The sequence below is a fragment of the Martes martes genome (genome assembly GCF_963455335.1).
Source record: "Martes martes genome assembly, chromosome: 1".
NCBI lineage: Eukaryota > Metazoa > Chordata > Mammalia > Carnivora > Mustelidae > Martes > Martes martes.
In genome coordinates, this window is record NC_137888.1 from 201992127 (window position 1) to 202013210 (window position 21084).

Genomic DNA, 21084 nt, shown 5'->3' on the forward strand with positions numbered 1-21084 from the left:
ATGGCCACCATGGGCCGGTGCTACTACAATGAGACCATCGGCTTTTTCTACAACAACAGTGGCAAGGAGCTCAGCTCCCACTGGCGGCCCAAGGATGTGGTTGTGGTGGCTCTGGGGCTGACCGTCAGCGTGTTGGTGCTCCTGACTAACTTGCTGGTGATCGCAGCTATCGCCTCCAATCGCCGCTTCCACCAGCCCATTTACTACCTGCTCGGCAACCTGGCGGCAGCCGACCTCTTTGCAGGCGTGGCCTACCTTTTCCTCATGTTTCACACGGGCCCTCGCACCGCCAGGCTCTCACTGGAGGGCTGGTTCGTGCGGCAGGGCCTGCTGGACACAAGCCTGACTGCCTCGGTGGCCACACTGCTAGCCATCGCCGTGGAGCGGCACCGCAGCGTGATGGCTGTGCAGCTGCACAGCCGCCTGCCCCGCGGCCGCGTTGTCCTGCTCATCGTGGGGGTGTGGGTGGCCGCGCTGGGCCTGGGGCTCCTGCCCGCCCACTCATGGCACTGCCTCTGCGCCCTGGACCGCTGCTCACGCATGGCCCCCCTGCTCAGCCGCTCCTACCTGGCTGTCTGGGCACTGTCCAGCCTGCTTGTCTTCCTGCTCATGGTGGCTGTCTATACCCGCATTTTCTTCTACGTGAGGCGCAGGGTGCAGCGCATGGCGGAGCACGTCAGCTGCCACCCCCGCTACCGAGAGACCACACTCAGCCTAGTCAAGACCGTTGTTATTATCCTGGGTGAGTGAGGGCCCTTCTGCTGGCCCAGGGTTGCCGGAACCCTGCTGCCCTCCCCCTCCCCACCCCAACTCCCACGAGACACGGGAGGGGATCATTTGGGTGGAGAATGTTCTCCAAGGAGGTGACATCTGAGCAGAGACCTGAATGCTGGGGAAGGGAAGAGTTCCAGGCAGAGGGAACAGAAGGTGAGAGCCCCGCAGGACCGGGCCAGTGCCTCCAAAGAGGAGAGGAGGCCCGTGTGGCTGGAGAGAAGCAGGAGAGAAGGTCAGCACCGCCTCGAAGGGCACAGGCAAGAGTCAGATTTTGTTTTGAGTTCTGTGGGAAGCCCTCCAGAGTTCTTAGCCGGGAGTGATGAGGTCAGTCCGGCTGGAGAGGGGTCTGAGTGGGGGAGGCAGCAAGGTATATCCCATGTGGATACACTCTCTACCCCACCAAGAATAAGGAGTGATTCTTCCCTATGACCCCCCCTTCCCCCACCAAGTAACTGGCCTGTCCCACAGTGACCTCCTTTCCCCCATAGAACAAATCTTCACGTAGAACGGTCCAGCGCCCTGTCTAGTGTACCTGTTAGGAAAGGCATCCCTTTCTGGCAGACACATCAGACAAGGGTGTCAGGCCCTGCAAGCTCGGGCCTGACACTCCAGCCCTGAGCTCAGAGCTGGGGGTGCTGGGCCCCCAGAACCAGCCCAACTTACCTCAGGCCCCATCCTGCAGGAGCGTTCGTGGTCTGCTGGACACCAGGCCAGGTGGTGCTGCTCCTGGACGGTCTGGGCTGCAAGTCCTGCAACGTTCTGGCCGTGGAGAAGTATTTCCTACTCTTGGCAGAGGCCAACTCACTGGTCAACGCTGTGGTGTACTCGTGCCGAGACGCTGAGATGCGTCGCACCTTCCGCCGCCTCCTCTGCTGTCTGTGCCTTCGCCGGTCACCCCACGAGTCTGCCCGCTATGCTCCCTCCACCCGAACAGGAGCCAGCACGCGCATCATGCTTCCAGAGAACGGCCACCCCCTGATGGACTCCACCCTGTAGCCAGCCTGGGACTTCAGTGCGCTGCTGCAAATGCCCTATTAGAGCCCCCGTCTGCTTGTAAATGCACCGGGCTCGACCTGAGCTGCAGGACAGACCCTCAGTCCGTGTGGCATAGCTCCCCTGCCAGCCTTCCCTGGGCTCACGGCTCTGCCTGCCCTAGGGTCTCGGCTCTGCCTGCCCTAGGGTCTCGGGGCGTGGGGTCATTTCGGAATGCCCAGGAGAGAGTCAGAGGGGGTTCAGGAATCTGCTCCTCAATCATCTCAGGTCATGGGGGTTTTTAACTGACATTTTCTGTTTTTACTGCCCATCCCTGGTAAACCCTGTGGACCACTTCCTTGTCTGTGGCGGTGGCGGTGTTAGACCGGGGAGAGGAGGGCTGTCTCAGGCCACTCTGCCCAGTGCGGCAGGGTAATGAGGCTGGCCCAGGGATGCCCCATCTGCCCGAAGCTGATTCTTCTGGGGCATGGACTGAGGGGTGCTGAGCATGAGCCAGGAAAAGGTTTGTGGCCTCTTGGAGCTTCTGGGGTCTTGCCTGTCCCGATTAGAATGGAGGGGGGTCTGTGGGGAGAGCATGATATAAGGAGTAAACCTTTCTTTCCACTGAGGTCTCCAGAGCATTTTCTGTCATCAAGTCAGATAGTCCATCTGTCCCTGTGTCCCAGAATTGTCCAGCTCAGCTCAGGCTAGGCTAGGATCTTCTCAACCCTGTTCTCTTTCCTCTCACTCACTCTCACCCTCCTCTCACTGCACAGCTGTTTCTCTCTCTCTCTTTCCCTTTAAATCCTATACACAACACGGGACTCGACCTCACAACCCTGAGATCAAAAGTGGCTTGATCTGACTGAGCCTCTCCATCTCTCCTTTTGGAGGTCTTGCATCCATTCTCTGTGTTCCCCTGCCTCTAACTCACCACCCCTATCTGTCTCTGTCCTCTGGAGCCCACAGTGGTCTCTGACCTGTGTGAGCCCTCCTTCTCCTGCCTGCCCTTTCGCCTGGGTCCAGGTTATTAATTGTGAGGCGTTAATAACTAGGTGTAGGCCCACCCCTACACCTAGATCCATCCATACCTACAGGCCAAGGGGAGTGGAGCCTGTGGAGCAGGAAGTAGGATTTGAAAGCTGCCATTTCTCAAGCTCCTTGGATGTGCCTGGCACACTGATAAGCACTGTAGGTACATTATTTAATCGTTACTTGCATCTTGTGCAGAGGCACACTTACTTTCTTATGAGGACTGGAGCTCAGAGAGGTTGCCACCTGGCCTGTGGTTACACAGTTTCCAAAGGTCACAGAGATGAATCAAGGGACTAGAGAGGCCCCCGGGGAAAGATTTTCGATCCCCACAATGTCCAGATTTGGTCACCACCCCAGTCTGATTTTCCTCACCTCACCTCGCAGCCCCCCAAGGCTTCAGACATGCCGTGATGAGCCCCCTCTCAGATGCTCAGAGAACCACCCTGCCAGGTACAGTGTAGACCAGAATCTGGATTCCCTGCTTCCGCTTCACCAGGGAGGAGACAGAGTTACAGCTCTACTTAAGGTTCACATGCTACATAACGGCTAGAATGTGGACCCAGGCCTCCCATTAGAGGCCAGATTCTTCAACTACTAAAGCACATGTCGTGGGAGAATCAAAAACATCTAAGTCCTTCTACATTATATGGGGCTAGGTTTCCCTTGGGGAAAGCTCCCCCTGCCCTAAGACAGCTCTGTGTAGGCAAGAATAAACTGGGTTGCTGGGTACTTCAGGGTCCAAGATGGGCAGCAGGACTTCTAGGACCTGAGGCCAGAATCTCCAGAGATGGTGACCCAAGGGAGTCCTGTCCACCATGGGTCTGGGCGCAGGACCATGAAAGACTTTTGCCTCTGTGGAGCTCCAGGCCTATTGGACAGACAAATTTGGGTGCCAAAGCCAATTCCTATGGGGTGGGGCCCTTGAAGGCCTCCCCAAAGTAGCTCTGTTTCGTTTGCTTTTACATCAGCTTCCCCCAGGTTCTAACACGCACTCCTCTGGTCTCCTTTGCCATCTTGTCCCATTGTTTTTTCTGTCTCGTAGATCTCTCCTCCCTTTAAGCTTTGGTCCCTAAAGATTTCAGCCCTGTGCCCCCACCACTGTTCTCTGAAGCACACCAAAATTACTCACAACTTTTAGGTTTCCTGTGCAGGGCTGAACTCTTGCCCAGGGCAACAGCTCTCTGTGGGCCCCACAAGTTCTAGTACTTCCTCTTAGTGGGGCCCAGTGTTGGGTTTCCTTAATCAGGGAGCTTTCGATGTGGTTCCTAATACTGACCCACATCACTCATTTCCATTCCCTGCTGCCTCTTTTGGAGTCCTCCAATCCAATCACACCAGATGTTTTGAGTTTTTTCTCCATCAGCAATGGGAAGAAGATGGGCCCTGCCCTGAAGAGTTCCCGGAGAGGCTGAGGAGCCTTTATGAGGCTGCATCTGGAATCTGCCCTCAGAGCAGAGAGGCTCCAGCAGATCCCAATGACTTTGAAGTGATTCACGTCCAGTCCGTTCCCTTTCTCTCGCACCACGATCCTTGTCCGATGCCATAAGTTCTAATGGCTAGAAACAAAGACCTGTGGAGTTTCACTCTTACTTGGGATATGCCTCAGAGGAGACCCTCAGGAAGCATCCTTTGGTAGTGGGTATTCTAGGACCTGATTGCAGTAGATGGAGAGAATGAATAAAGCCAAGGTCATTTTGAAAGGAGAATTGATTTGTGCAGCTGAGAAAATCACTCAGCCACCATCCCCTCACACTTCTGCACCCCTCGTGGAAAACTCCAAGGTGGAAGAACCAGTAGGCTGGGAGCCCTAGTGACGCATCTGATGGGGCTTAAACCGAGGGGACCATTAAGGGACTGAGGAGGGGTTTGGGACTAAGGGCTTCTGGAGATGAATGATGGGTGTTGGTGGGGATCTGAGAATCAGGGATTTCTGAGAAGGAGAGGGTGGCTTAAGAGAAGAGTGGGGTACCTGAGAAGTGGGGACTTGGAAGAGATGTGTGGGTTCCTGAGGAGGTGGGGGGATCTGAGATACGGGGTCACTGAGGAGGAATGGGGACCTGTGAGGAGTGAAGGCTTTAAGGAGGAATGGAGGCTCAGGAGAAGTGGGTGCTCTGGTGAAAAGTTGAGGGCGCTGAGGAGATGGGGGGCCGTTCTCCGAGGAGGCTTCAGAGTCTCTCAGGAAATGCGGGACCTCTCCGAGGAGGTGCGGCGGCTCTGAGGAGACGTGAGGGGCCCTAAGAAGGATTAAGGTCTCTATGCAGGAATCCTTGCTCGGAGCAGGTGAGGGAGGCGGAGGTATGCGAGTGGAAATAGGTGGTTGAGGGTGCGAAGAGCTGTTGCCTCGACAACTCGCAATCGAGTCCTGGGCCGTTGAAAGGGGCCGTTAGGGGCGTGTCCGTGGGCGGTGCGCGGCGGCCCAGGCGGCAGCAGTTGGCTGGCGGAGATGGAGGGGCGTGTCCATGGGCGGGGCGCTGCCTCCGGGCTGGCGGCGGTTGGCTGGAGGCGGCGGCGAGGGGTGGGGCTTGGGGCGCGCGCGCGCAGGCCGCGGGTGGCGGTGGTTGGCTGCGGCGCCCTTGTGAGCGGTACAGGTCAGGCTGATCTCCCTCAGCGCTTGCCGGGCTCCGCCGCCCATGGACTCCCCGCCGCGCCCACCGCGCCCCGCGCCGCCTCCGCCGGCCCCGCGCCGCCCGCCGCCTGGGCCCCCTCCGGGCCCCGACACAGGCGAGGTCCTGCAGCAGATTATGGCCATCACCGACCAGAGCCTGGAGGAGGCGCAGGCCAGGTGCTACGCGGCCTCGACGGGGGCGGGGGGCCAGCCAAAGTCGCGGCAGAGAAGGGGGCGGGCCCAGGGGCCAGGGCCAAGTCGGCTGGGAGCCCGAGGGGTGAGGAGGGTGAGGGGTGAGAGGTGGGGAGCATCTCTGGGCGGGGAGCGGGGAGGGGAGGTGTGGGGGCACTAGGAGGACTGTAGGCGGGGTTCTGAAGCCTAGGGGACTTAGGAGGTTAAAATGCGACGGATTGAAGGGTTTATGGGGCTAAGCGGCGGGTGATGGGTTGTAAGGGCCCGTCCTGGGGCGAGAGGAATGGGTTTAAGGGAAGTTTGTGGGTGGGGAGGTATATGGTGAAAGGCAGTTTCGTGGTTTATGGAATGTAAGGGGTAAGAGGAGAGCGGGGGCGGGGGGTACGGGTAACGGCTGAGAGATGGAGTACGTGAAGGATGGACAGCTAAATGGATGCATTAGTAGGACTTCTGAGGTGGGGAGTTGTGAGGGCAGATAATGGAGAGTGAGTTGTAGGCAGTGGGACTCAGGAATGAGGAGATGGGGGTGACTTGGTGCGGGAACCATCAGGAAAAAAGGTTGGTGGGGGAGCTGGATGGAGGGATGGAGGGCCGCCTTTTTGTTAACTCAGCAAATATTTATTAGACACTTACTGTGCGGGGGACACCCAGCTGGGTGCCGACATAGTCCCTGCTCTCAAGCTCATAGAGGGAGAGAAAGCAAGTAGCAAAAACTAAGTATACATTGTGAGAAAAGCTCTAAGAAAAGGCATAGCATGCTGTGGGAAGTCAGATGTAGAGAACACCGCACTTTCAGAGTCCCAGAGGTGGGAAAGACCTGGAAGAAAGCAGAGCCAGAGACCTAAAGTCCTGAGTTCAGTTTGGAGACAGCTTGGAACCAGGACTGTGCAGAGCCCACAAGTCTCAGGAAGGAGTTTGGATTTTATTTCAGTTGCGGTGGGAAGAATCACAGTTGTTTTAAGACGACCTGGCCTGGGGTGCCTGGGTGGCTCGGTTGGTTAAGTATCTGCCGTAGGCTCAGGTTATGATCCCAGGGTCTTGGGATCGAGCCCCGCATTAGGGTCCTTTCTCAGTGGGAATTCAACTCCTCTTGCTTCTTCCTCTTTCTCTGCCTGCTGTTCCCCCGCTTGTGTGCTCTCTCTCTCTCTCTCTCTGTATCAAATAAGTAAATTTTAAAAAAAATCTTAAAAAAAGAAAGACAACCTGTCTTACCTATCTACCTCCACCCACCACTTGTCAGCCAGCCAGGAATGGTAGAATCTGCTTTACAAGGCAATCCATTGTGTTTGGTGCCTGCTCAGATTATTAGAAAATAGACAAGGACCAAAGTCCTTTTGGAGGATGGGGCCTTGTTGAATGGGGCCTGTTTGGGGTGAAGGATGATCCTTGGGGATGGGACCAAAGTCTGGTGGTGGACAGTACAGCCACTAGAGCCCTTTAGGGAAGCGGGGTTATGCCAAAGCCAAGTGAACAGCAGCCACAGGAAGGAGGAGACAAAAGGTGGATTTGGCATGAATGTGTTCTTCAAACTTTCCTTTGCTTCTTGTGAATTGTCCACTCTCTGCAGTTTCATAGCCTCTATCTGAAAAGTTCATAGTGTTATCCCCGACTCCCTTACTATGTTCATTCTACCTGTTGGAGCGCTGTGCTGAGTGCTAGAGAAACCAAGATGGCTAAGATGTTCTCTGCCCTCTCAGGGCTCATACGGAAGTGGGAGTGTGTGGGAGACTAATTATAAATAGTTGTCACAATAGGTGTGTGCCGAGTAGTGGGGATTCCTGGCACTGGCAGAAAAAAAGAGATGGGCCAGGAGAGGGTGCCCTTGTGTGATACTCTGTCTGCTAGACTAGTCTGAGAACAGGGGCTTTGTCCTATTTTCCTTCGTATTCCCAGGACTGTGCATGATGCCTGGCACCTAGCATATAGTAAAATTTGTGGCACTGAAGATTCTATAAGGTTTAGGAGGAGCTGGGGGGTGGGGGATGGGCTCTTCATACCCAGGAACCACAGAGGCAGCACTTTGGGTGGAAGAGCTTTGGTTTGTGGAGCTCCTTGAGTTCCTTCTCTTCTAGATAGGGAGCTGCTTAAGGAGTGAGCTCTGCTCAGGTGTGGTGTTCCTCCAGCATCTGTTACCCCATTACAGCCCCAAGGCTGCACTTTTTTTCTTATAGCAATCCATACCTCCCCTAGATAGGCTTTACAATGGTGTACAGTCAGTCACATCTTTCTTGCTATTCTTGAGGATAGCTTTTTTTTTTTTTTCTTTTAAGGTTAGGAAATTGAATAGTGGGGCATTATACATGCATGACAACGTGGTTGTTAGGTAGCTGTTCCCTGGTTTCTTTCTGAAGTAGAAAGAACCCTGGGACTTTTTTTTTTTTTTAAGATTTTATTTGTTTATTTGATGGACAGAGACCACAAGCAGGCATAGAGAGAGGGGGGGAAGCAGGCTCCCCACTCAGCAGAGAGCCCAATGCGGGGCTTGATCCCAGGACTCTGGGATCATGACCTGAGCTGAAGGCAGAGGCTTTAACCCACTGAGCCACCCAGGCGCCCCACCCCTGGGGCTTTTATTTTGAGACTTAGATGCTTCAGATCTGCCCCACTTCTTTGGATATAGCCCTAAAAGTCACTCAAGTCCAGCCAACAGTGTTCAGTCCTCAGGGGAATCACTTAACTCTACTCGGGAGCAAATGGCTTGGGTGGGTCTTTCCTCATAGTAAACTCTGCAGCCTGGTAGGTTATCAGCCTGGGAGGGGAAGCAGATTGTGTCTGTCCTGATCAACCAACTGAGTGAGGCTTTTGCAAGTCTTTCTGACCCTGCCCTCTCTCTCAGTGCACCTGAACCCTTCTGAACGCTTCATAGCCCCCGCAGTCTGTTTAGTTCAACTGTCTAGCAAGAAAGAATTTTTCGTCTCGCATGTGGGACCTTTCGAACTGTTTTGTCACCATAAGTGTGTTTAAAGAGGGAAAGCACATCTACTCTCCTTAAACCAGAATTCTTACTTAACACCTTTCTACATGATTTGGAAGGCAGCTCCAAGTGCTTGTGCATTATTTTGTCATAGCTGAATAGTCTTAGAATAGTGAACTGTATATTGTTTTCCTTTGGGCTACACAGTGGACTTGTAAAGGACTTTGGAATATACCACCTTAGTTTAGATTCAGCCCAAGTCAGCTGGAGACTTTCTATGTGAGGGATAACCAGTTTTCTTGAATGATCTTCTGACCTTCAGCTATACCCTAAGCTCTTCCGGGAGGAGGTACAGCTCTGCCTTTTCTGATTTCGAGCTGATGATGTGCTTCATTCATATCTTGTATGAGACAAGTAAGGCAGAAAATTTTCTCTCACTTGCCAAGGGTTGTCTGAATTATTTTGCATGGCCTTGTTTTTTAAGAATAAATTTTACAACATTTTACATTTTTTATGTAGTTTGTTTCTTTTGCTTCTTTGATTACCTTCATGAGGGGTTTATGAGGGTTATTAGGCTAGGGTTGAGGGCCCTCTGTCAAGATTCTCAGGCTCTAAAGTTCTTCCCTCCTCCCAGGGTTCTTAACTAGTGTTTAGGTCATAAAAATCTGTTGTAAGGGACGCCTGGGTGGCTCAGTGGGTTAAAGCCTCTGCCTTCAGCTCAGGTCATGATCCCAGGGTCCTGGGATCGAGTCCCACATCGGACTCTCTGCTTGGCAGGGAGCCTGCTTCCTCCTCTCTCTCTCTGCCTGCCTCTCTGACTACTTGTGATCTCTGTCAAATAAATAAATTAAAAAAAAAAAAAAAGAAAGGAGGATGGTAAAAGAGCTCAAAATTAGCTAAATGTTGCTAAGAAAAAAAAAAAATCTGTTGTAAGCTCTGGGCCCACCCCCACTCCTCACCCGCAACAGTGCGCTCATGTACTGTACCCTTGAGGATCCTCAGACCTTAGGTGCCCCCCAGCCTGGAAGCTGCCTCTCATCAAAGGCTGGGGGCTCATTTTTTTAGCCAGTAATAAGATTTCAAAGAAATCAGCATGAAAACTCTAGAGCTGAGGGGTAAATTTTGGAAACCTGATTGAGAAAGGAAGCAGAATGATCACAGTATCATCTGGAGATCCATGTTCCATACCTGATGTTCTGGGAGAGCAGCTGAAGAGGACTGGTCTTTCTTCAAGTCGTTCTGCATAATGGAACGACAGGTGAGTTGTGCTCCATGTTGCTGGATTGGCAGATGTGGCTGTAGTGACCCAGTGCTTGCAGGTATCCACTGATCCACTAGAGAGCTGTACTGTTCAGTGTAGTAGCCACTCACTGGATGTCTTTTTAAATTAAAGTGAATTAAAATTAAATACTCAGTTACTCAGTTGCACTAGCTACATTTCAAAAGTTCAGTAGCCACATGTGACTAGTGGCCACTGTATTAGCACAGATAGAGAACAATTCCATAATTACAGAAAATACCAGACAGTGGTGCTTTAGAGCATCTCTCTGGCTGGACATGCCGCAAATTTCCCTGGGAACCTTATTGCAATGCAAGTTCTGATGTAGCAGGTCCCCATGGGGCCCAAGAGCCCATGTTTCTAACAAGCTCCCAAGGGTGCCAATGCTGCCGATCCCAAACCACACTTGGAGAGGTTGGGTTCTCAAGAATGGAGATAATAGCATCCCATTTATTTCAATTTTCATGAATTAGTTTACCTAGTAGTTGGTTAATCTGACAAATGAAAGTTATTTTGGAATCTAAGTTACGTTTGTAGACATAATAGATTTCAAATTAATCACAAGGATCACATTAGCATTGTTTTGCCTACTTAATATAGAAAGAAAATTAGAAATGAGCAAATAAGATTCAGGAAATAGTTGATTTTTTTTCTCTTAATGAAAATCTTGCCTTGGGGCCATTAGACCCTGTTGTTTCAGAGTCTGTTTACATTTTCAATCTAACGAAATCAGGTTTTGGAATTTCCAGGGTTGTTTCTGTATTTCCTTTATAGAGTCTATGAAATCACAGCCCAACTTTGTGTTTGTAGAACTTGAGTACAATAGAAAATGACTGGTGGGGAATGGGAATAGGTTTTAGGACAAAACCCCCTTTATATATAGTGAATAAAGGGATGATGGAGAATGACCATTATCATATCTGTTCAGGAGCAAGTCATGTGGTACATGGGATGGTGCATTTGAAACTAAAAAATTTCTGGGTGCCTGGGTGGCTCAGTCAGCTAAGGGTCTGCCTTCATCTCAGGTCACAATCCCAGGGTTCTGGGATCTAGCCCCACATTAGGCTTGCCACTTACCAGGGAGCTTACTTCTCCCCCTACCTCTGCCTGCCACTCCCCCTGCTTGTGCTGTCTTTCTCTCTCTGTCAAAATAATAAATTTTAAAAATCTTAATTAAAAAAAAGAAACTAAAAAGATAATGTTAGAAGTTGGCTTTTAGGCAACATAACGGGTACTACAGTGAAGGCCCTTCATAGCTTTTCTTAGGGAGAAAAGATTTCTCTGAATTTATTTATTTTTCTTTCTTTCTTTTTTTTTTTTAAGATTTTATTTATTTATTTGACAGAGAGAGAGAGGTCACAAGTAGGCATAGAGGCAGGCAGAGATAGAGGGGGAAGCAGGCTCCCCGCTGAGTGGAGACCCCGATGCGGGCCTCGATCCCAGGACCCTGAGATCATGACCTGAGCAGAAGGAAGAGGCTTAACTCACTGAGCCACCCAGGCGCCCTCTTTTTTTTTTTTTTTTTTAAAGATTTTATTTATTTATTTGACAGACAGAAATCACAAGTAGGCAGAGAGGCAGGCAGAGAGAGAGGGGGAAGCAGGTCCCCCACTGACCAGAGAGCCCGACACAGTGCCTGATCCCAGGATCCCGAGATCATGACCCGAGCCGAAGGCAGAGGTCCAATCCACTGAGCCATCCAGGCACCCCTGAATTTATTTTTTAATTTGATTTTTACATATGTGACGTTAGGTATTTTCTACTAGTAGAAATTTGCAAGACTTTCTTAATTCCTCCAGTATTTCTACAGATTGACATTGCCTGTAATATAGACTAAATTCTAATTATTAAAAGGAGATGATTTAATTTTGACCTTAGAACTTATGCAAGGGGCAAGATATAAACTGTCAACTGAATGGTGTGCCCCTTTTCTAAAGGTCTGTGTCCCCATATTTAGTATTCCAGTTCTGTCAGTGAGCATTTGGCTTTCAGCATGCCTGTTCAAAGCATGTGGGGAGTCAGAGAAGGAATTTAGGGTTTGGAATTTCCCAAAGCTAGATAGTATTAGCAAGATGGGGTCTACTCGTCTGAAGCTGGGAAGTAGAATTTCAGAGTTGAAATTTTTCTTTTCGTCATCCTTAAGGAGGTTCATTAGATCCCGGTCAACTTAGTGCCAGCACTCTGTTCTTAACTGGCTTGTAGGTTTTAGCTTTGCTCTTAGGGTTAGCTTAGCTTGGCTTGGTCTAGTGCCAAAAGAAATTTTTGCTGTCTTTGGAGTACTTTTCCTAAGACCTGAATTTTGTTTGTTTTAAATTTCCTGAAACTATCCTAAATCTAGGGGTACAGCAAAACCCCTTTTGAAGTGGTTTCTTTAAGTAAAGCAACATGCACAGTGTTTTAGAAAGTTTCACAAATAAGCAAGTACCCCTCATTCATTTTAGTGACAGTTACTGAGTGCCTCTGTCAGAACACTGACAGAGTGGTTGATGATGAAAACAATGATTTCCTTCAGGTAAACTTCCCAGTAACCATAGAAAGTGGGTGGTTCCTCACAGAGTTTCTAGATAAAGAACTAGACCTGAGTAAGAACTTGCCTGAAGTCAGACAAATAGGAAGTGGTTGGATAGAGATTTGGCTGTTTTCTCTAGAACACTGGTGCTAACATGCCACCCTCCCTGATTTTCCCAGAGCTCCCACAGGTTCACTAGAATATGACATCACCTCCTGCTCACAGGAGCTAGAAGATGATCGTAGGTGCTATGGCCAATTGGACAGTTGGGCTAAAGCTAAAGAAGATTTTTTAAAATTTCATTCTCATGGATTTAATCTCATTTTCTCAGTAAAACTTCATTTTGTGCCAGGCCCAGGGATACAGCAGTGATTCCTGAAGGCTCACAGTTTCAGGAATGTCAGACACTGGAGAGTATGGTGCTGTGGGCGGGGGGCCAGAGAAAGTGTGATGAGGAATTAGCCAGATAAGGAATTAGATCGAGGGAGACCACCTGGCAGCAAGATGAGTATGGATGATAAGACCCTAAAATCTAGGGGCGCCTGGGTGGCTCAGTGGGTTAAAGCCTCTGCCTTCAGCTCAGGTCATGATCCCAGGATCCTGGGATCGGGCCCCGCATCGGGCTCTCTGCTCGGCAGGGAGCCTGCTTCCCTCTCTCTCTGCCTGCCTCTCTGCCTACTTGTGATCTCTGCCTGTCAAATAAAATCTTAAAAAAAAAAAAAAAGACCCTAAAATCTAGCTGAAGTCAGACAGGGGGACACGAGCATGCCCCAAAGAGATGATCACATATCTGGATGCAAAGTTTTATGCAGGCAGAAAAAGAAGGCACTGCATTCTAGGCTGGGGCAGGCAGGTCTGCAGGGAAGGCACCGAGCATGAAGGCATGCAATGTGGCTCCATCGGGCATGGGTGGAGGTTCAGCCTTCAAAGGGGGACTCAGATGGGGTGACTGCATGCCTTAGCTGCTGTCCAGTGGAACATGGCCTTGAATTTCTTGTGAGACAAGAAGCGAGCATAAAGGTTTTACTGTTCCTTGTATAAGTACTTTTCAGAGTATTCAAAACTTTCTAGGGTATTGACCCTGGATCAGAAGAAAGCTCAATAGTCATTAGCTACTGTCTACCACCTCTTCTTCAGAAATGTCTTGAGACTTTCAGAGGGTTAAAGGCTCTTTTTCTTCCTTCACTCTAAAGCAGTTTTTCTCTTTCATGCATAACTTCCTCTTGCCCAAATCTCATGTCCTTTGGCCATTATCTTTTTTGATCTTACTTCTCTCTCCTCATGCAGTACTATTAAACCCCTTAACACTTTTCTTTATTCCTAGAGTGGATGAGTACCCACTGTGTCTTCGGCCCTATAAGAGAGACCAAGAAGAGGGGCTCCCAGCAGAGCTCTGTGTTCCCTTGGCTTCTGTTCTCTTCTTTGATGCTGGAATCTAGCAGTTCTCCCCCCAGATTTTGACTTCTCTATTTGCCCCAGTTTAAGTCTGGAGATGTCAGAGCTCTGCCTTCAGACTTTTAGTTTCCATCTCTGCCAGTTTGTCATACCTAACTTTTACCTTTTCTTCAGTTAAGTTCAATGAGTCTTTGCTCAGCTAGTATGCCAAGTATGATGTGGGCCTAGAGTTTCTGAAACCAATAAGTTGAAGCCTTCCTCATGCCCAAGCCAGCCATAGTAAATGCTTTAAAGGGAAGAGGGGAGGGAGTAAGGAATCCAGGGTGGAACAAGCCACCCATCAGAGTCTTGTACTTGCCTGGCTGGCTTTGTCAGGTAAGTGTCCAACTCTTGATCTCAGCTCAGGTCTTGGTCTCAGGGTTATGAGTTCAAGCCCCGCATTGGGCTCCATGCTGCTGGGCATAGAGAATACTTAAGGAAAAGAAAGGGAGAAAGCAGGGAAAGAAGGAGGAAGGAAGGAAGGAAGATATAACATGACTGTGAGGCAGGAAAGAAGCCCATAATGCTCCAGCTGACTAGCAGTGATGAAGTAATAATTCTTGTGAACATGAGGTCAGCATGATAAATAAATAAAAAGCAGACAATAAAAAAACATGCTTAATACACACCTTTTCTATTAGCACCTCCTGCATTTCTTTACTTTCCTTTGTGATCAAATGTCAGAGTTTGTGGTTGCTGCTTCCAGGTCCTCTCCCCCACCTATTCTCTCCCAACTTTCTCCTCCCTCTGCTGAGTCACCAGTGACCTTCATGTTGCTAAGTCTCTCCTGGGTTCTTCTCTTGCTTTGCCTCCAAGAAGCATTTTTCACAGATTGCTCTTCTGTCCTTGAAACTGTTTTTTCTTGGGTCCTCTTCACTGGTAGTTCAGTCGCAGTCTCTGTAGGCTCTTCTCTTCTTGACTTCTCTAAGTCCATGGGCCTTGATCTGGAATATGGACCCCTCTCTATCTACACTTTCTTATAGTGATGTCCTCAAGTCTTGTGGCTTAACGTGTCATCTCTATGCCCAGGACTCCCTATTTATATTGCTTATCTCCAACCTTCAGTCCTTGTCCATGTGCCCAACTACCTACCTGAACCTTCTCTTGGATAGCTCATAGGTGGGTATCTCAAGTGTAACCTGATCAAAGCACATCTCTGCTTTCCAGACCCTTCTTCCCTAAACCACGTGCCTTCTACTCTTCCCTATAGTAGTTAATGGTATCTCCTTTCATCTAGTTGCTCAGGCCTAAAGCTAGTACTTATCCTTGAATCTCCTCTTTCCCCAAAAATCCCAGACACTTTATCAGACGGTCCTGTTGATTCCATCGCTGAAGTCAAAGATCTACTTTTTTCATTTTTTAAAAATAGGCTTCATGCCCAACTTAAGGCTCAAATTTAGGACGATGAAATCAAGTCGCATGCTCCACTGACTGAGCCAGCCTGGCACCCCAAGATCTATCTACTTTTTATGTTTATTACCATAACTCTAACTAGGCCAGCAGCATTTCTGGACTATTCTAGCTGCAGTAGCCTCTAGACTATGTTCCTGGTTCCACCCCTTGCCTTCCATTCTGGTCTCAGAGCAGCCACAGTGATCTTTTAAAAATGCAGTTCACTTAAAGATAGGCAAATAGATCAATGGAATAGAGTTGAAAAGGCAAAAATAAACCCATACGTATATGGCCAATTGATTTTCTTTTTTTTTTTTTTTAAGCATTTTATTTACTTGAGAGAGAGACAGTGAGAAAGAGCATGAATGAGGAGAAGGTCAGAGGGAGAAGCAGACTCCCCGTGGACCTGGGAGCCCGATGTGGGACTCAATCCCTGGACTCCAGGATCGTGACCTGAGCTGAAGGCTGTCGCCTAACCAACCGAGCCACCCAGGCACCCGCCAACTGATTTTCTACAGGGATGCCAAGACTATTCAGTGAGGAAGGAATAGTCTCTTCAATGAATGGTCTGGAAAAACTGGATCTGCACATGCAGAAGAATGAATTTGAACCCTTACTTAACACCATATACAGAAATGAACTCAAGTGGATCAAATACCTAAGTGTAAGAGCTAACCCTGTAACCCTCTTAGAAGACACAGGGGATGCCTGGGTGGCTCAGTCGGTTAAGCAGCTGCCTTTGGCTCAGGTTATGATCCCAGAGTCCTGGGATCAAGTCCCATGTCCGGCTCCCTGCTCAGTGGGGAGCCTGCTTTCTTCTCCCTCTGTCTGCTGCACCCCACCGCCACCACCCCAGCTTGTGCTCTCTCTCACTCTCTCTCTGGCAAATAAATAAATCTTAAAAAAGAGAGAGAAAAAAAAAAAAGAGTTGCTGCTTCCTCTAAAAAAAAAAAAAAGAAGAAGAAGAAGAAGAAAACACAGGCATAAATCTTCATAATGTTGAATTAAGTAACAGTTTCTTAGGTATGATGCCTAAAGTGCAAACAACAAGGAAAGAATAGATAAACTGGATTTCATTAAAATGGAAAACTACTGGGGTGCCTGGGTGGCTCGTGGGTTAAAGCCTCTGCCTTCAGCTCAGGCCATGATCCCAGAGTCCTGGGATCCCATCAGGCTCTCTGCTCAGCGGGGAGCCTGCTTCCTCCTCTCTCTCTACTTGCCTCTCCACCTACTTGAGATCTCTGTCTGTCAAATAAATAAAATTTAAAAAAAAAAATGGAAAACTTCTGTGCTTCAAAGGACACTAGCAAGAAAGTAAAAAGACGACTCAAATAATGGGAGAAGAGATTTGCAAATCATGTATTTGATAAGAGGTATCCAGAATATATAAAGAACTCTTACAACTCCATAATAAAAAGACCAATAACCCCATTAAAGAATGAGCACAGGATTTGAATAAACATTTCCCCAAAGAAGAATAGCCAATAAACACATGAAAAAATGGTTAGTGTCATTAGTCTTTAGAGGAATGCAAATCAAAACCACAATGAGCTACTACCTCACACCCCTGGTGTGGCTATAATAAAAAGGACAATAATAGCAAGCGTTGGTGAGGATGTGAAGAGATTGGAACCCTCAGAAGTTGCTGATGGGAATGGAATATTGTGCAGCCACTTTATAAAAGTTTGGCATTTCCTTGAAAAGTTCAACAGAGTTGCCATGTGACTCCACAACTCTCCCTAGACACATGCTCACACAAATACTTCCACGTGAACGTTCATAGTAGCATTACTCACAATAGCCCAAAGTGGAAATAACTTAAATGTCCACAATTGATAAATGGATAAACAAATTATATCCACACTGTGGAATATTATATGGCCCTAAAATGGGACGATGCACTGGTAGACTACAACTTGGAAGAACCATGAAAAGGTGCTATGGGATAGGGGCCAGTCCCAAAAGGCCCCATACTGTGTGATTCCATTTGTATGAAATGTCCAGGAGAGACAAACTGTAGAGACAGACGGATTAGTGGTTGCTCGGTGGGTGGAGTGGGGAGAAGGGGGAATGACTGCCTACGGGAACAGGGTTTCTTCTGGGGGTGAGGAGAGTGTTGTAGAAATAGTGGTGATTGTTGCACATCATGAATTTACTAATAGCCACTGAATTGTATGTATACTTTTAAGGGTGAACTTTATGGTAAGTGAATTACATCTCAAAAAATTGACACTAATAAAAAAAATCAATCCATGTGACAACTACTCTGTAAAATCCCCATTGCTCCTGTAATGGTTTTCTGTTGCCACTGTAACAAATGACCACTAACTTAGCAGCTTAAAACACACAAATTTGTATATAGGCTTCCATTTATGTAGGTTAGAAGTCCAACATGGGTCTCCCTGGGCTAAAGTCCATCTCCTTGCCTTTTTCAGCTTGTTGAAGCCACCTTCATTCCTTGGCTTGTACTTTCTTCCTCCATCTTTGGAGCCAACAGCAGAGTGTCTCTGACTCTATGTTACTCTCTCTCTCTCTCTCTCTGACTGCAGCCGGAAGAAGTTGTACACTTTTAAGGACTTGTGTGATTGGATTGGGCCCATCTGGGTAATCCAGGCTCATTTCGCCATCTCAAGGCCCTTAACTTTAACCACACCTCCAGGGGCCTTTTTCCCTTGTAACTTATTCTGAGGTTCAGCACGTGGACATCTTGGGGAGCCAGTCTTCTGCCGATCACAGTTCCCATCACAGGCAAACAAAAGCCAGAGTCATTCCCCTGACTGACAAGGCTCTTCAAGGTGGACCCCCCTTGTCTAATTTCACTTCATGGCTCCCTCCCTCACCCCTTACTCTGCAGCATCTTGGGCTCTTAAAAAAACAAGTGTTTTCACTCAGCCTTTATACTGGCTGTTTCCTCTACCTATATTATTATTGTCTTCAGCCTCTCTTTTCCTGCCTGACTTCTCCTTGTCATTCTGATCTTGGCTTTGATGTCACATCAGAGACATGCAAACTCCAGTAAGCCCTCCAGCCAGCACTCTCGTTAGTTGCCACAAAGCACCCGCCACAGCTCATGGTTGTTTGTATGTGTGTTTGGTGTCTCTCTCTTCCTCCTCCTTAACTGCCACATGGGTGGGAACCTCATCTGTCTATGTCTGTGACCCTAGAATGGTATATGGCACATAGTGGCTGTTCAGTAAATACTAACTAAATTAACGTCTCATGACATGGGGGTAGGGTGACTGGGGTATCTGCTCTGCATGTAGGCCAATAGTGCGAACGCAGCTTTTAAGTCATCGGACCTTGAAAGTTTCTAGCTTTTGATGAGTTATTTGGATTATTTAAATTTGCATTGTTTAAAACCCCACCTGTAAAGGGAAGTCGTTTGAGTATTTGTATATTGCTCCATTTGAATTTTGCAAAATGGAATTCGTCTGAAACGCTTTTGTACCATAACTTCATAAGACCGACTTTCAACAGAACTGGCAGAGTCCCTATGAAGGGTCTTCACGCTTGTGGACAGGATGACTTCTCTTTCTCAACATGCTCTTCTGTCTCTTTCAGAAAGCATGCTTTGAGTTGCCATCGGATGAAGCCAGCTCTCTTCAGTGTGCTCTGTGAGATCAAGGAAAAGACAGGTAGGCCTTTGAGAAGACATTTTTGGTGGGTCCAGGACCATTACAAACACGCCCCTCTGGTCCTGGCTCAGCCTGACGTGTGTCGTGGGCCGTCTTGCCTGTCATATCTCTCTCCGGCAGCAGGGGTTCACATGCTGCCTTTCTGCCTGGTCAGTGCCCTGTTTTCTGGTGTATCACATCCTTGTATTTTGCAGTTTGGAACTGGAGAAATACTGTTGCCAGTGAGTAACAAGCAGCTGCTTTGTTCTTAAGCAAGACCTAAGAGGCACTGTGGCATTCATTTTGGAAAAGATGATAGAATTTGAAATGTAGAATAATAATGATTTTGTTTTATTTGTTTTAAGCATTCAAAGTAATCCCCATGGAGGGCTTTCTGCCACTGCAAATCCTTTTGTTAAAAAAAAAAACAACAAACCACAAAACTTTATTTTGAATTAATTTTAGATTTGCAGAAAAGTTAAAAAAATAGTACAGCCTGTTCTCCTGTACCCTTCTCCCAGCTTCCTCTCATGTCAACACCTTCAGAACCACAGTGCAATGATCAAAACCAGGACATTAACCCTGGTACAGTGTTCTTGAACTGAACAACGGGCTTTATTCGGATTTCCCCAATCTTTGCGCCAATGCCCTTTTCCTGGTCCAGCCTCCCACATTGCATTTGGTCATTCTATCTCCTTAGTCTCCTCCGATCTGCGACAGTTCCTCAGTCTTTCTTCATCAACTGTGACCTTCACACTTTGGGTGAGACCCGCTTATTTTTGTGGGACTGACATTTGTGGGGAACCATATTAGTTCAAAGAAATACTTCATGGCCGATCTTCATGTTACTGTTCCCAGCCCAGCTAGCAGCCAGCATTTTATCTATTGTCTTTACCACTGCTTTCCTTTCTCGTAAAAGCCAGCCTGGGCTATATTTCATTCCTGATTCTTTTACTTGGTTACTTTGTAACCAAGAAGGTTTTATTGTGCATTTGTTTTCATAGGTCGCTTATGCATGTTTAACTTTTTATTTTGAAATGATCAGTAGATTTACAGAAATGTTCCAGGAACAGTGCGCATACATTTTCTTCCTGCTCTGTCGGGGAATAGGTTGCTGCCATGATGCCCATGACCCCTGCACACCTGAGTGTGTGTTTCCAGCGAACAGGGGTTTCTACCGCCCAGGACAACACTCATTGTCAGGAAGTGACATTGATATGCCATTACTGTAGAATCCTGACCTTATTCAAGCTTTGTCAGTTGTCCTAATAATTTATAGAAAACGATGCAGGCCAGGATCTTGTCTTACACGTAGTTATCATGTCCCCTTGGTTGTCTTCTCTCTGTGACAAGCCCCATTTTTCCTTGACTTTCATGACCTTGATCATCTGGAAGATCATAGGCAGGATCCTCCATTTGGGTTTATCTGATGTTTCCTCACAATTAGATTTCTGCTTCCGTTATCCTTGGTACCTTTACTTATCTAATCAGTTGTTCCTTGCCCCCCATGTATACCTGATCCTCCTCCCTAATATGAACCCCTTTTCATCCCTCAGCCCCCACTCCCATCCCCCACCAGGTCACTGCTGTGACAACTCCCATGTGATGCCCTTGTCACCTTTCTTGGGCTCCAACACCCAGCGTCAGCTCGCCCTCCTCCACAGATGCACCCTTAGGGCTGTGTCAGCCCTTGCTGAACTCCCACTCAGGTGCCTCTCAAAGGTGTCTGAGTGTCTGATGGCCTGTCTTGTCCGTTTCGTATTTAAAGTATGGGGAGCAGATATTATGGCCTCTGGAAGGTTGAAGCACAAAGGCTGGGCTTTTTGCAGGTTTCAACAAGTTTACCCTCAGGGCCTCACACCATCCCTTCTGTGTTCTATATGAACTGGACAAGCAGCACTCCTGCAACTGAGTGAGCAGCAAACCCGGGAGTCCTGTGGGCGGGAAGAAACTGCCCACACCAGCGTATGTCCATGCCCTGGAGACACTGGCTGTGATTACATGCTCCTTAGTACTATTGAATTGTATGATATTTGTCACCCTCATAAAAAAGCAGCCGGGGTCGGTAGCTCTTGCTAGGGTGTGCTGTCCCCCTGCCCAGCCCTCACCTGGCCTTGGGTAAAAGCAGCCCCTCTGGGGCTCCCTGCCGCCCCCAGTGGTTGGCTCTGTCATCGTAGCTCCTTGGATGTGTGGGACCCTGAGGTTTTTAACAGACAATAACTTAGCTATGCAAATATGGAATTTAGCAGTAATAAAAACAATTTTTAAGGGGCACCCAGGTGGCTCAGTTGGTTAAGCGTCCTACTCTTGATTTCGGCTCAGGTCATGATCTCCCTGTTGTGAGCTGGAGCCCCACGTTGGGCT

The 21084-nt window shown here is 48.3% G+C and overlaps 2 protein-coding genes across 2 annotated transcripts in view; both read left to right on the top strand.

The window, feature by feature from the left end:
* Nucleotides 1-4477, top strand: LPAR2 (lysophosphatidic acid receptor 2; the record flags this gene model as incomplete). Its single annotated transcript, XM_080825984.1, has 2 exons — nt 1-742; nt 1457-4477. 2 exons carry the CDS (start codon nt 1-3, stop codon nt 1768-1770), a joined length of 1056 nt encoding a protein of 351 aa, XP_080682110.1. The 3' UTR covers nt 1771-4477.
* Nucleotides 4478-5341: 864 nt separating this feature from the next.
* PBX4 (PBX homeobox 4) overlaps nt 5342-21084 on the top strand; it is a 36132-nt gene continuing 20389 nt past the window's right edge. Inside the window, exons 1-2 of the mRNA XM_080816311.1 lie at nt 5342-5563; nt 18668-18741. Coding sequence (XP_080672437.1) covers nt 5412-5563; nt 18668-18741 — 226 coding nt within the window. The 5' untranslated portion in view covers nt 5342-5411. The remainder of the gene's footprint in view (nt 5564-18667; nt 18742-21084) is intronic.